Source organism: Tamandua tetradactyla, chromosome 21, assembly GCF_023851605.1.
Source record: "Tamandua tetradactyla isolate mTamTet1 chromosome 21, mTamTet1.pri, whole genome shotgun sequence".
In the NCBI taxonomy this organism is placed as follows: domain Eukaryota; kingdom Metazoa; phylum Chordata; class Mammalia; order Pilosa; family Myrmecophagidae; genus Tamandua; species Tamandua tetradactyla.
In genome coordinates, this window is record NC_135347.1 from 40,411,187 (window position 1) to 40,423,637 (window position 12,451).

A 12,451-nucleotide genomic window follows, 5' to 3' on the forward strand; every position below is an offset into this window, starting at 1 on the left:
ACACCGAGAATCTCTAGGACATCTAAGCACACAGGGCCTGTAGCTTGCCTATGAGAAAGATTTTCATTTACTCCATTTTATATAACATAAAAATCTACACACTTATCAATTAAGTCCAAAGGATAACTTCAAACTTTAAAATATCTACACATTCACTTCCCTGCTAAAGCTAAATTACAAATGAAGGAGATTAATAATTTTCATTAAGCATTTGGTTTTCTATGTTGAAGTCAAGTTTTACCGTTTAAGAAAAGCACAAAATTCTATCTAATTTTCTAAGAATAGGTGACAAAACTAGAAAGAGATATTCAGGTAGGTGTATATTTTCAAACATAAAGTTGTGAATGAAGCTACCAAAATCCAGGTTTGGTAATTACCCCTTATCTACTAGGAATAGTTATATAATTACAACAGTGGTAATTATGAATTTTAAAGGCAAGCTCATGCAACCAGGTGCCAAAACCAAGGCCAAATGTGTTCCTTCGCCCTGCAATTACTTTTAACCTAAAGATCTACATTTCTAAATGGTACAAAGAAATTTATTATCTTTAAACCTGCTTGATGTCACCTATAAACATTACTTCAAGGGAATGATTAGAATGTCAGCGCTAAACCACAAACCTTTTATCTTGCAATTCACATAAATTTCTTCTAAGGCTAAGTTTGAAACTCTGAGTATATACATAGTTTTTAAATATTTCCTGCCTTTTACATTTTAAATGTGCTGCCTACAGGGAAAAAAAATCATTGATAAGCCATTTGTTTTCTTTTCACTTAAGTCTTTTGCTTCCAAGTCTCACCCTCAATAATTATTTTATCTAAGAATTATCAAAACATAACATCAATCAACATGTGTATTTTGCCTTGCCATGTACTTAGCATACATTACATCAATTACTTATATCAATGTCTCCTCGATACACAGGAGACACATGCAGTTAACAGTTTGTTTTCTTCCATTACCTTCTTGGATGTTGGGAAACAGTTAAAGTAGTATGATGGCATAAGTGGACTAGGTATCTTGAAAATGCCCACATGGGGCCTAATGGCTAATTTTATGTAAAAATGCCTCATGATTCCTTTGAAAAAAACTTTCAATCATGCCTTCAGATTTTAATAAGGTAGATAAAACTCCACATAGGAAAGGAGGGTTTGCATTCATTAATCAAGACTTTCAGCTTAGAAATTTGGCCAAGAAATCTGGGGCAATGCATTTTTAGAAATTCTGCCAGGGAGTGTTCTGGGTCAAGTGTGTAGGGCCTGGGGTTGCCTCCAAAGTCCATCCACACGTGGACACAGGATCTTCAGAAACTGCAGAGTCTTGCCCACTTCTGAACCTTTACTTAGTCTAAAAACTATTGTCGTGCTGATGCTCAGCCCTCACTAAGGTATGCTTTGAGCTCACTGGGACGGTCAACACCAGCTTTTACTGAAGGTTTAAGTGGGTGTGTGAGTGTGTGTGTTGTGTGCCTGTGTGAACAGAACATACTGACTTAAAAGCTTCATTGTAAGTTTACTGTGACAGATGATAATATGTGAAGAAAAGGGATAAGTGTTGGACAAGGGAGAAATACAAATGGTTCAACTTTCTTCTAATTCACAAAAGAGCTTATTCATAGGCATTTCTCTTAACTTGGTAATCCCCTTCATACTTCTGTTTCATGATATAAACTTAATACACGATATAAACTTGACCAGCTCAGAAACATCTAATTAATGAAATTAAGCTTCAATTAAAATGCTAGCATGACACCTGGCGGCAGTGCAAAGCTAGTGGCAAGAAAATGGGCTACAGCCTGTTGGCCTACAGCTAAGGTGTGATGGATCTTTAGATGCAATCTGTATTGAGAGGAGAAGAATATTGCTAAAAATCTCAAGCAGGCTGTGCTCCCAGCCAAGGGAAGCTCATCTTGCCTTAGGCCACATGCTGAATATTTAAGATTTAAAGAAATTTAAATTTACTATAGCTACCAAGCTTCTAAAACATTAGATGTTAATTTTTTAAAAATTTTCTTAGCTGAAATTGCATAGCCAGATTGGGCATAGATGATTTAAATGTACAAGTCAAATCTTATCAAAATGTTAAAAAAAATCTTAATATAATGAAAATTTGCAAATCACAGTATACAAAATCTTGTAACTACAAATAGAACAGTTTAAAAAAAAAAAAGAATAACAATTACAGGTATTACCTAAAGTTATACTCTAAGTGGCTTTTAAAAAATTGATTCCTTGGCAATTTTATAGACAAAACAATCAGCTAATTGAGAATTTTTTCCTTTATCTTTTCTCCTAGCAGTATGTAGATTACAGACTCAGTTGGAAAAGAACAATTAATTAATTCACTGGCATGAATGACTTTTCTACAAGATTCAAAAGCAAGAAGATAAATTGCCCTTAATAAAATGATAATCTTTGGTTTTAATAAAAAGTGTGAAGAACTGCTAGATTATTTTGCTTATATCAACCTTGGCCAAAGATCTTATCTACAATATTTGAATCTTTATGTGTGTATATATATATAAATCATTTTGCATATGAATATGCATATTTAGTAAATACTTCTGTTGTTTCACATCACTTCAGAACGGCATACTTTCCAAATAACTAAAGTTCACCCTTTCATAAATATTTTCCCATGAAAATTTATTTATATCTGCCTTCTTGGCAGATAAATCCAAACAAAATCATATTACCATGAGATCATTACTAAACCAGTTATTAGCTTTTTAGCTTAACTGTTTTTTCTAACTCACCACCTATTATCTCTCCTTTTTATTGATCATCACTATTTAGTCCTATATTCCTGCACTGTTCCCTCAGGAAAATGCTACTAATAAGCTGAGTGCAAGAAAATAAAATAGTCAACTCCAAAAGGTCTCCAGGTTGAATAAAAGCAATTATGATTCTAAAGCACTTTACAGTACACCAGTTCTATGTAGCTGGTAAGGATTTATTCCAGAGGGATGCAGTTGCCAAGAGACCTGCCCCTAGTGAGCCAGGGTGTTAAATCTGCACTGTCTAATGCAACAGCCACAAGCCACGTGTGGCTATTAAAATTGTAAGTTTAATCAATGAAAACGAAATAAATTACAAATTCAGTTCCTCCAGCCATATTTCTAGATCCCAAGAAATGCTGTGGTCAAGGACTACTATACTGGACAGTACAGGACACTGCCGTCATCACAGGAAGCTCTTTTGGACAGTGCTGTATAAAATTTGTGAATGAAAGCAAGGAGTATGCTACATTCCAGAAGAATTTTAGCAATGGTAAAAATAAAAAGGCTTGGCACTTGAATATGAACTTTATTATATAGGCACAAGGACATTTTATTATCGGAGGGTGTCAGATCAACACTGTATATTCATTATTTATTCATTCAATAAATAGTTATTGAAAACTACTATGTGTCAGGGGCTATATTAGGCATTGGAGATTCTCACTGCTCTCCTACTACTTATTTCTCTGTACTTCTATCCTTATCTTCTTCCAGGGAGTGACTGCTTTATGCCCAGTTATAGGACATGATTTTGGTCAAAGAGACATAAAAAGAGGACGCATTCTAGGTGACTTTCAGGAAAGTTTTCATGGCTCTTAAAACAGAACTCAAATAAATGCTTTTCTCTTGGCAAGCCTAGACATTGTTGTGTATGTGATGCTTGGAGCTGCTATAACCATCTCAAGAACATATAAGAACATGGCTGAGGATAAAAGAACAAAAAAAAATCTTTGAAGATAGCAAAACCGAAAAATGAAAAGAACCTGGACCCGTGATGATATCAATGAAGTGATGAACCAATCACCCTTTGAGCTAAATCCCCCTTCTTAAAGCATTTTGTGTTTTCTGTTACTTGCACCCAAACTCATCCGAAATAAAAACCTATATAAACATAGCTACAGAAATCCAGTACTTTTGTGTCCAAATTAAAACTAAGCTCTCCAACTTATTTATCATCTACAATTATTCCTTCAAACTGCTTCTTTTTTTAAAGTTCTTAGGTGATTTTTTCTATTCTTCTTGTGAATAACTTTGATAGACGTTAGAAGATAGAAGACAGAACTTTGATAGAACTCCCCATAATCATAATAACTGCCTTAGGACAGTGAATATGAACTTGATATTTTTGGAAGAACTTGCTGCAAACTTTTAGACAATATCTTTAAAACTGATTTTGAAATGAATGGGTGGCATATGGCAAAGTTATTTTCTTCTGGAAAAACTATCAGAATCTCAGTTTATAAAATATAAAAGGCACAATTAGAATATTCTTGCAGTTTGATAAATCTTGTACCAAAGATTAAATATGCTTCAAAGGACTTTGAATTGTGCTGATTTACCTGTTCTGTATGCCCTATTTTATAGATGATTATTACTTGTTATTTACTATAAAATTGACATTATGTTGTCATACAAACACAATAATCTACTAAGAGTAACTAAAGCCATTAGCCATTTAAAAAGAGATGCTTTAGTTTGATTAATGTGTTAAAGGATTTCTCAACCATAACAGAAAACAACTAAACAAACAAAAAGACCCAAGTGAAGCAAACATGAGACTGAAGCCCCAGCTTGAATTTCAGCTTTAAAACCACTCCCAGGCTAGGAGACTCATTTCCCAAGAGCATCAAACATGACCAAGTTCGTTTTATTGATGTTAAAACTGAAAATGAGAGATGGAGTGTTACAGAGTCTCATTAAGGTCATATGATCTTAGGAATAGCATTCAGGGTCAAAACTGGGATGGATCCAATTCAAATTCTGTCTTTGATAGGACAACATCAAAAAAGTTAAGGGTAGGTAAAATAGTCTGACATTGACTTTCGAATAGTAATGTGTACCTAAAACCATGCTAAGTTTTCTTAACTGTTATATGATAAAATTATGGCATTAGCACCTTAAGTTATTTAAGTTGTATTTTCCCCAAGTCATCTTTGAAGTGAGTTCCATAATGTTAAACCCTAAAGCATAGAGTAATACTTTACTTGTTCTCTTGTCCCATCATTTTAGCCTCAAGGAATGGTCTCAGTTTAATTTTCTGGTATTTGAATATTTTATAGGTCATTGGTATATTTCATATTTCTTAGCTGAGGATATAACCAAATTTTTTAGGCTGGTGCCTACTGTGCACATTTTATTTTAGTTGTTCTATCTAATATACCATGGTACCCAGAATTGCAAGCTAGAATTTGTACAGATATATTTGTTATCCATCCTGAATTTAAAAAAAAAAAACGTTAAATTCCTATCTAATCATATGTTACCACAGTTCATGTAAAGAGTTAGATTGTTACCAAATTCAGAGGGATACTTGCTGTGGTCTGATCTAAATTATAGAATATATATACATGAAACATGCACAAAATTCTCTTTTCTGGTTCCTGGGATCCCATCAGAGCAATAGGCACTCAACTTCCCTTAAAGCTGAAACAAAGACACAAAACAAGCCTTCGTGTCTCCTGATCTACAAAACATACATGTAGGTAATAATATGTTATGGACAGAGGGGGAATAAATCATTTCCAAATGACCTCAAATCATGAGTAATAAAAGCAGATACAGTTTTTGAGTTATTGATTCTCACTTGGGCAAATCTATGCATCCTTTCCTAGAGTGAGTTGCATAAAATACATATTCAGTAATGATTCTACTTGGAAACACTATGTAGTCCTACTCATTTTCTGTAATGTCAGGATAATTTTGTATTTATGTTCAGTATTTGGAACAAGCAAGAAGTTTTTTGTATGTCATAGCAGAACTTAAATTTATGTCTCTATGGAAACATTGTAAAATGACTTCTAGATTTCATCTCAACCTTGTATCTTCTGGCTTTATTTCATCATTCTATGAAATTTCTGGATTCATTAAATATATTAACATTAAAGAAAAACAGGATATATTATCTGATTTTGGAATTATAAGGGTCTAAGAAGATCTATTATGTCAAGAAATGTCATCCTTAATGAAAGATATTATTAAGAATAAGAACTTATTGACTTTTGCTATTGAATCTAAGTATAGGTTCTGAATTAAGAGACATTAAGGAAAATGTATAACTTTATAAAGTGAGACTACATTGGAAAGATTTTAACAGCCAAAACAAAGCACAGTAATTAATTACTTTCTAATACATAAAGATTACTAGAGGGGCTGTTTACACACCAAATAAAAAAGCCATATATTCAATGACAATTACACATGGAGATAAAAATACCATTAAAGCGGAATATCAGAAATTTCTGAGTTAATATACCTATTACTCTATTAGGTAGATATAATTATTAACTATATTTTGTTGCTGAGGAAACAGAACTTCAGAGAACTAAGTAATGTACTCCAGGTCCCAAAAGCAGTTAATGGCAAAACCAGAATTTGAACCCCGGCAATCTTGCTCCACAGTTCCTCCTTTTAGCCATTACCCAATACCCAGTTCTCTCTATCACACATTGGTCATAGAAGCTAACAGTGGAACTATAATCAGGGAATGGAATAGGTGAGATTGGGGGATAAAAATATAGTTTAAGGAATTCTCAGATCCCAACCATGTAATTAATCCAGGAAATGAAAATAATTCTGCAGATATGCTCAGGTTAAATAGTTGGACAGACATTAATACAATTCAAGTTTCTAGAAAAGGGGTCCAGATGCAGAGGGTGAAAGGCAGAAATTGCTAACATGGTAGTTGGCATATTTAGATGAATAAAAATTTACAATACAAATCAATCCATAGGTTAGTAATTTGTTTTGGTTTTTTGATAATACTACATACAATGTTTTGTAAGTATTATCTCACATAATCCTGACATTCCAACTCCAGAACCTGCCCTCCGAACCACGGCACTCTGAACTGCATCTTTCCTGTTACCCTGCTTCTGTCCCACACCGTGTTTCTCCCCCTTGTGAACTGGAAGTATGTCTTGTTCTTCACCATATTCTCAGTACAAAGTTGACCCTCAATAAACATTTGCATTAACTTAATGAATTAAGACAATGGGAAAGTGCATATATTAAAGGACTATGGCAAACAGACATTCATTATAATAATTTAAAATTATTGACTCAAAAATACTGCAACTGACCTGAGATACATATAAATCCAGAAGAGAAAAAGGCTTCATTGTATGAAGACAAGTTGTCAGTCTGGGCGTAGGTAGCGTAAACAGACATGTGAGAACAGGCACATTCCACGTAGCCTGAAGTGTCCTCAACCACTTTGCAAAACTGACTGTCAGACAACCAGCTAGGGCAAAAACACAATCATCAGTATTCCTTTTTTATCAGTACTTAAGGTGTTATGATGTTTTCTAAAAGAAAAAATAAGTTGTTGAACTGAAGTGTTCTTCACTCAAGACTTAGATGACATTTTCAATAACACTGTAGAGAATATATTGTCCAGGATACGACATGACAAATACCACAAGACACTTTAAGCAGCAGCCTAAATATTAACCTAACCTGCCAGAACATTCCAGGTAATGAAGAAGCTGGTCCTCTCAACATAGCAGCACCAGCCACTTCCTAATTTTAAGCAAACACATCCCAAAGTTTTCAATAGAAGCATTCTTCTAACATTAAAAACATTTCTAATGATGGTGTTCTAGTTTGCTAGCTGCCAGAATGCAACACACCAGAGATGGACTGGCTTTCAATAAAAGGGGATTTATTTAGTTAACATATAGTTCTTCAGGGAAAGGCAGCTAACTTCCACTGAGGTTCTTTCTTACATGGGAAGGCACAGGGCAATCTCTGCTGGCCTTTTCTCCAGACCTCTGGGTTCCAGCAACTTTCCCTGGGGTGATTCCTTTCTGCATCTCCAAAGGCCTGGGCTGAACTTCGAGTACTGAGATGAGGTATGCTGAGCTGCTTTGGCTGTGCCATGTTGAGCTCTTTCATTTAAGCACCAGCCAATTAAATCAAACATCTTTCATTGCAGCAGGCACACCTCCTAGCCAATTGCAGATGTAATCAGCAACAGATGAGGTTCACATGCCATTGGCTCATGTCCACAGCAATAGAACTAGGCACCTTCACCTAGGCAAGCTGACACCTGAATCTAACTACCACAGATGGACATAGACATTATAAATGTAATGCTCCCTTCCTCATTTTTCATGACTCGTCATAGTTTGAATCATTTCCCTTTTCTTTTTGTACTTTGGAGCCATTTAACCTTAAATGTACCAGGGTTCTTTCAAGAGTTTCCTTCAATAAGATTTAACCAATATAGCACAAAAACCTTATAATTATAGCAAAGACAGTCTCACATGTCAAAACTTCTGAGCATTGTTCAGTGACTATTGGTTGATGATGTTCTTTTTAGTGTCTTGTGAGTCCCTTAATTTTCTAAGCACATAAAATTTGCTAAAGCAAACTGCAGACTCAAGCTTGAAACATTCATTATAAATTAGAAAAGGAGAATTGCAGTATACCTGCATATCAGGTTTAACATTGGTCATAGGCATTAGGAATTTCCACTAAAAATTATTTCTTCACAAAAAGGGAGACCCACTGGCATCCGAGTGTTTTGAAGGGCAGTTGTCTCCCCAGCCAAGCTGCTAAGCCTATTTAGAACTGTAGTTTGTGGCTGAAACTCAGTAATAAACAGAATCTGGTGCCTGAATCTTGAACCTAGATCCCTTCGGCCAATAAGGACCAAGCTCTGAGTAAGGATAACTGCTCAGGAACCTGGGGTCATAGACCAAGGAGATTCAAGGAAAGAATGACTCTCGTCTTCCAATTCCTGTGCATGGCTATAATCCCAAAATGCACTTCAAGCCATAAATGGACTTAAGAGTTAAACATCCATGCTCATCCTTCTAAACACAGAGCATCAACTCAAGAACCACAAGCCCAGCTGAAGGGATAAAAAAAAGAAATTTCCTTTCCTGTCCAACAAATTAACTGATAACTTCAGAAGAGTTATCTGAATTGCATAGGTAATTGGATAGAATTACCTCCTGTGAAAATAATAATCATAAAGAAATAATGTGTTTCACACATTTGAATCACATGACTGCATTTGCCATCTGAACAACGCTAGACCATTCCCTATACTTCTCCCTATTCTTTATGGTAGATACTTGTTTCCAGTCTAAAGTCTCACTTGAGGCCACCATTTATGCTTGGTACAAAAAATTGGGCTTAATGGTACTGGAAAGGAGAAGAAGCAGATTATGATTATTAAAATTACTATGAAGTACCTTGCAGCATCTTGATTCCAAAGAAGACACAGAGATGTCTGAGGCACAATTCTAGGCTCTGCCGAATAAATCCTGTAGTGAACCTCATTGTTGTCAGTCAGAGGTTGTGAGCTCTGACCTTTCACACTCAAAGATAATACCTATGCATCAAAAAGAAAAGAAATTTCAATGAAATTTTCTAATTAGTGTTATGAGTGCATCTACCATTCTGAACTTTGTTTTCCCAGTCACTATAGTCACTGGTTTACAAACACTATTATTAGCTAGTTTACTTATGAATGTAGGGCTCTGACAGGACTTTCATGGTAGACGAGCCACCATCATCTCAATCAATCAGCTGTCTTCAACTGACAGTTGTCACTTTGAGTATAATTGATTGACTTCATCATAAGTGAAGTATATACAAAATATCATATTGATTTTTACTTTCCCCTCTCTTATATATGTTTTATTCAATAAAACACGAAGGAAATAACTTCCAACCATTTTTTTTTTTTAAGATGGGCAGGCACCGGGAATCTAAGCCAGGTCTCCGGCATGGCAGGTGAGAATTCTGCCTGCTGAGCCACCGTCGCACCACCCCCAACTATTTTATAAACTAAACATTCTACAAGTAGTTCATAAAGATGGAATTTGCTTCATAGTCAGTTCACCGTGTGTAGCACTAACCACAAATCTGATCATTCTGAGGAGTACACCTGCTGAGGAAAAGTCAGATTTCAACTACATAATTCTTTAAATGATAGCTTACCTTATTTTTCAGAGCAAGAAGCTTGTTTTCAGTTATAAACCACTGCTGGCTGCTATACTCTGTAAATTGGACAAATTTACACGCACTTTCCCCAGCCATCGTTTCTGCACTGGGGACATCTAGCAGCCTCTCGGGTACTCGAATATAATCACCATCTTTTCCTTCAAACTTGTGCCCATTGATTTGCTGGGGATACCAGTGAAGAGCCAATATTGACAAATATGGACAACTGTCAAAGATGGTTTTGCTTCTACAACAGAAAAGCAAAAACTCTGTGAATGCATATGCGTATGTATACGTGTGTCCACTCATATTTCTTAAAGTATATTACACTGGGGTTCTATTTTCTATGTATAACAGTAATTCTATTAACCAAGAATCATTAGAAAGAATGTGCTTTCAGTTCTGTTATGATTGTCATGATTTTTACAGAGTTCTCTGTATTTTCTTGCTTGATCCTCCTTGTAGCCTAAAACATGAATTTCTGAAAGGTGTTTCAAGGATATCAGATATAATTTGTGACCATAAAATGTATTCTCCTAGTTTGGCCACATTAATACTGGTTGCAATAAGCTGAGGAAAGGGTGTCACCCCTTTCTAACTCACCAGAGTACTGCTCATCTACATGCATGACTGATTAAAGAAACTGTCTTGAATGGTGATCTTTATTTCTACGATGATTATTTTAATGATCTCCTAGGCATAAGAGCCTGTACTTAGAAAAGTTGCTTCCAACCCTCATTGTTTGTTAACATCACTTGAAAGTTTGTTTAAAAAGATAGATTTTGAGATCACGCCCAGATTTACTACATCAGAATTCTTGTGTGGGGAGTGGGAACAGGGTAGGTCTTGGAATCTGTATTTTTAACCAGTCCCCCAGGATAAATCAATGCAACTTGTCTGTGAACTCACCAGGCTGAGAACAGTGAAGAGATACAAAGAAGAACCAGAACTGAAACCTCACTGAAAAGCTTTATTGTTAGGTTAGAATTATGCATTAAAGGTTAAAAGTTATATGGACCATGATGTAAAGACTAAGACCATGGATCTACCTTGTCAAGACCCCCTTACCTGGGGAATGGAACAGGGAATTTTAAATTGAAGGGCTAACTTCTTCCTCTAGCTATGCCCCCTCACTAAAAAGTCTTGTTCATGATTTTACCGTATTTGATTAGTGAATTCAAAAGTCTTTCTTTAATCCAGCCATTCATCCAGGGCTCTGGCCCCTGTATCCAAGCCTCCCACTAAGACATCTCAATCTGTACGGGCTACAGGCACCTCCACATCTGCTTGTCAAAAGCTCAGCTCTTAATCTCCTCATGCAACCTCCCACATCTTCACTGGTAACTCTCAGCCTAATAGCTGCCAGGCAGACCCCAACTGGGTCCCAATGTGGATGACCTCAGAGACATGGCTACACACTTTTTCTGTACTCCCCAGGGTTCTGCTGAGGTTTAGTCCATTCAGTGCCATTGTGGACTCGATTACCTTGGCAAACTGAGAGTACACCACACGCACAGTGACTCTACCCAAGCTTGACATGAGTGTGACACCACCTGACCCCACTTACTTGCTGATACTTCTGTTTCCCCTGACACCTTACCCTCTTATATCCAAGTCCTCCCACTGCACTCATCTTGAATAAGCCCACAATCCTCCTTAAACTGAAGGTAAAAATAAAAAACAACACACATTAACAAGTAGACTGACACACTATAAAACCACAGCAACCAACCTTTGCTGGGCCCACAATGTCACTTAACATTGTGGCTTCCAACCACATGGCTTCCAAGTGGTTATTCAAGACTCCATCACTTTTCCATCTCCCTACTCAACTCTCAAATCCTTCACTCTCAGCAGAGGCCCCTAAATACTTCCTAAGTCAATGTAAAAATAATGTATATCAGAATGATCAACGTATATCAGAATGATCAAGAATTTTCTAAGAAACCTGTCTTGTTCTCTCTCTTACATCCTATGTTAAAATTGTCACTAAGGTATTAACTTCACCACCTAATTATTTTCAGGGTACCACCATCCTACTCCTCCACTGTCCCTGCCTTAGTTTCAGCCCTCATTGTCTCTTGCTTGAACAATTATCCTCTATGTAGCCTTCATATCTCTTGCTTTGTCCTATTTTCTAACCTTAAACACTCTCTCCAACAGCATGTCTCTAAGATTCTAAGTTTAATTCTTTCATATATATCCAAACATACACACACACACACACACACACACACACACACTACCTAGCGTAAAAGCCATTCTTGATAGACTTGCAGGCTAAAGCCTTAGGGGTACTGAAGTCCAGTCTCTGAAGTAAAGAATATTAATCCCTTCAGCCATTTCCCTTGCTCCCTTTCTTCTCCACCACTCTACATCATACTCAATGTTCAGTCTCTAAGACATTGATGATCTCTTCAATAGACCATTCTCCTCTTGCCTGTTTGCCTTCAGGAAACACATGCTATTTCCTCCTCCTGATCAAAGGGAAGGAAGGC

General features: G+C 36.2%; 1 protein-coding gene across 1 annotated transcript in view; it reads right to left on the bottom strand.

Annotated features, from left to right (window-relative positions):
* Positions 1-12,451, bottom strand: part of ADGRV1 (adhesion G protein-coupled receptor V1) — a 637,421-nt gene that overhangs the window by 346,116 nt on the left and 278,854 nt on the right. The window contains exons 80-82 of the mRNA XM_077139161.1: positions 9,951-10,200; positions 9,200-9,339; positions 7,079-7,239 (exon numbers count right to left, since the gene is read on the bottom strand). Coding sequence (XP_076995276.1) covers positions 7,079-7,239; positions 9,200-9,339; positions 9,951-10,200 — 551 coding nt within the window. The remainder of the gene's footprint in view (positions 1-7,078; positions 7,240-9,199; positions 9,340-9,950; positions 10,201-12,451) is intronic.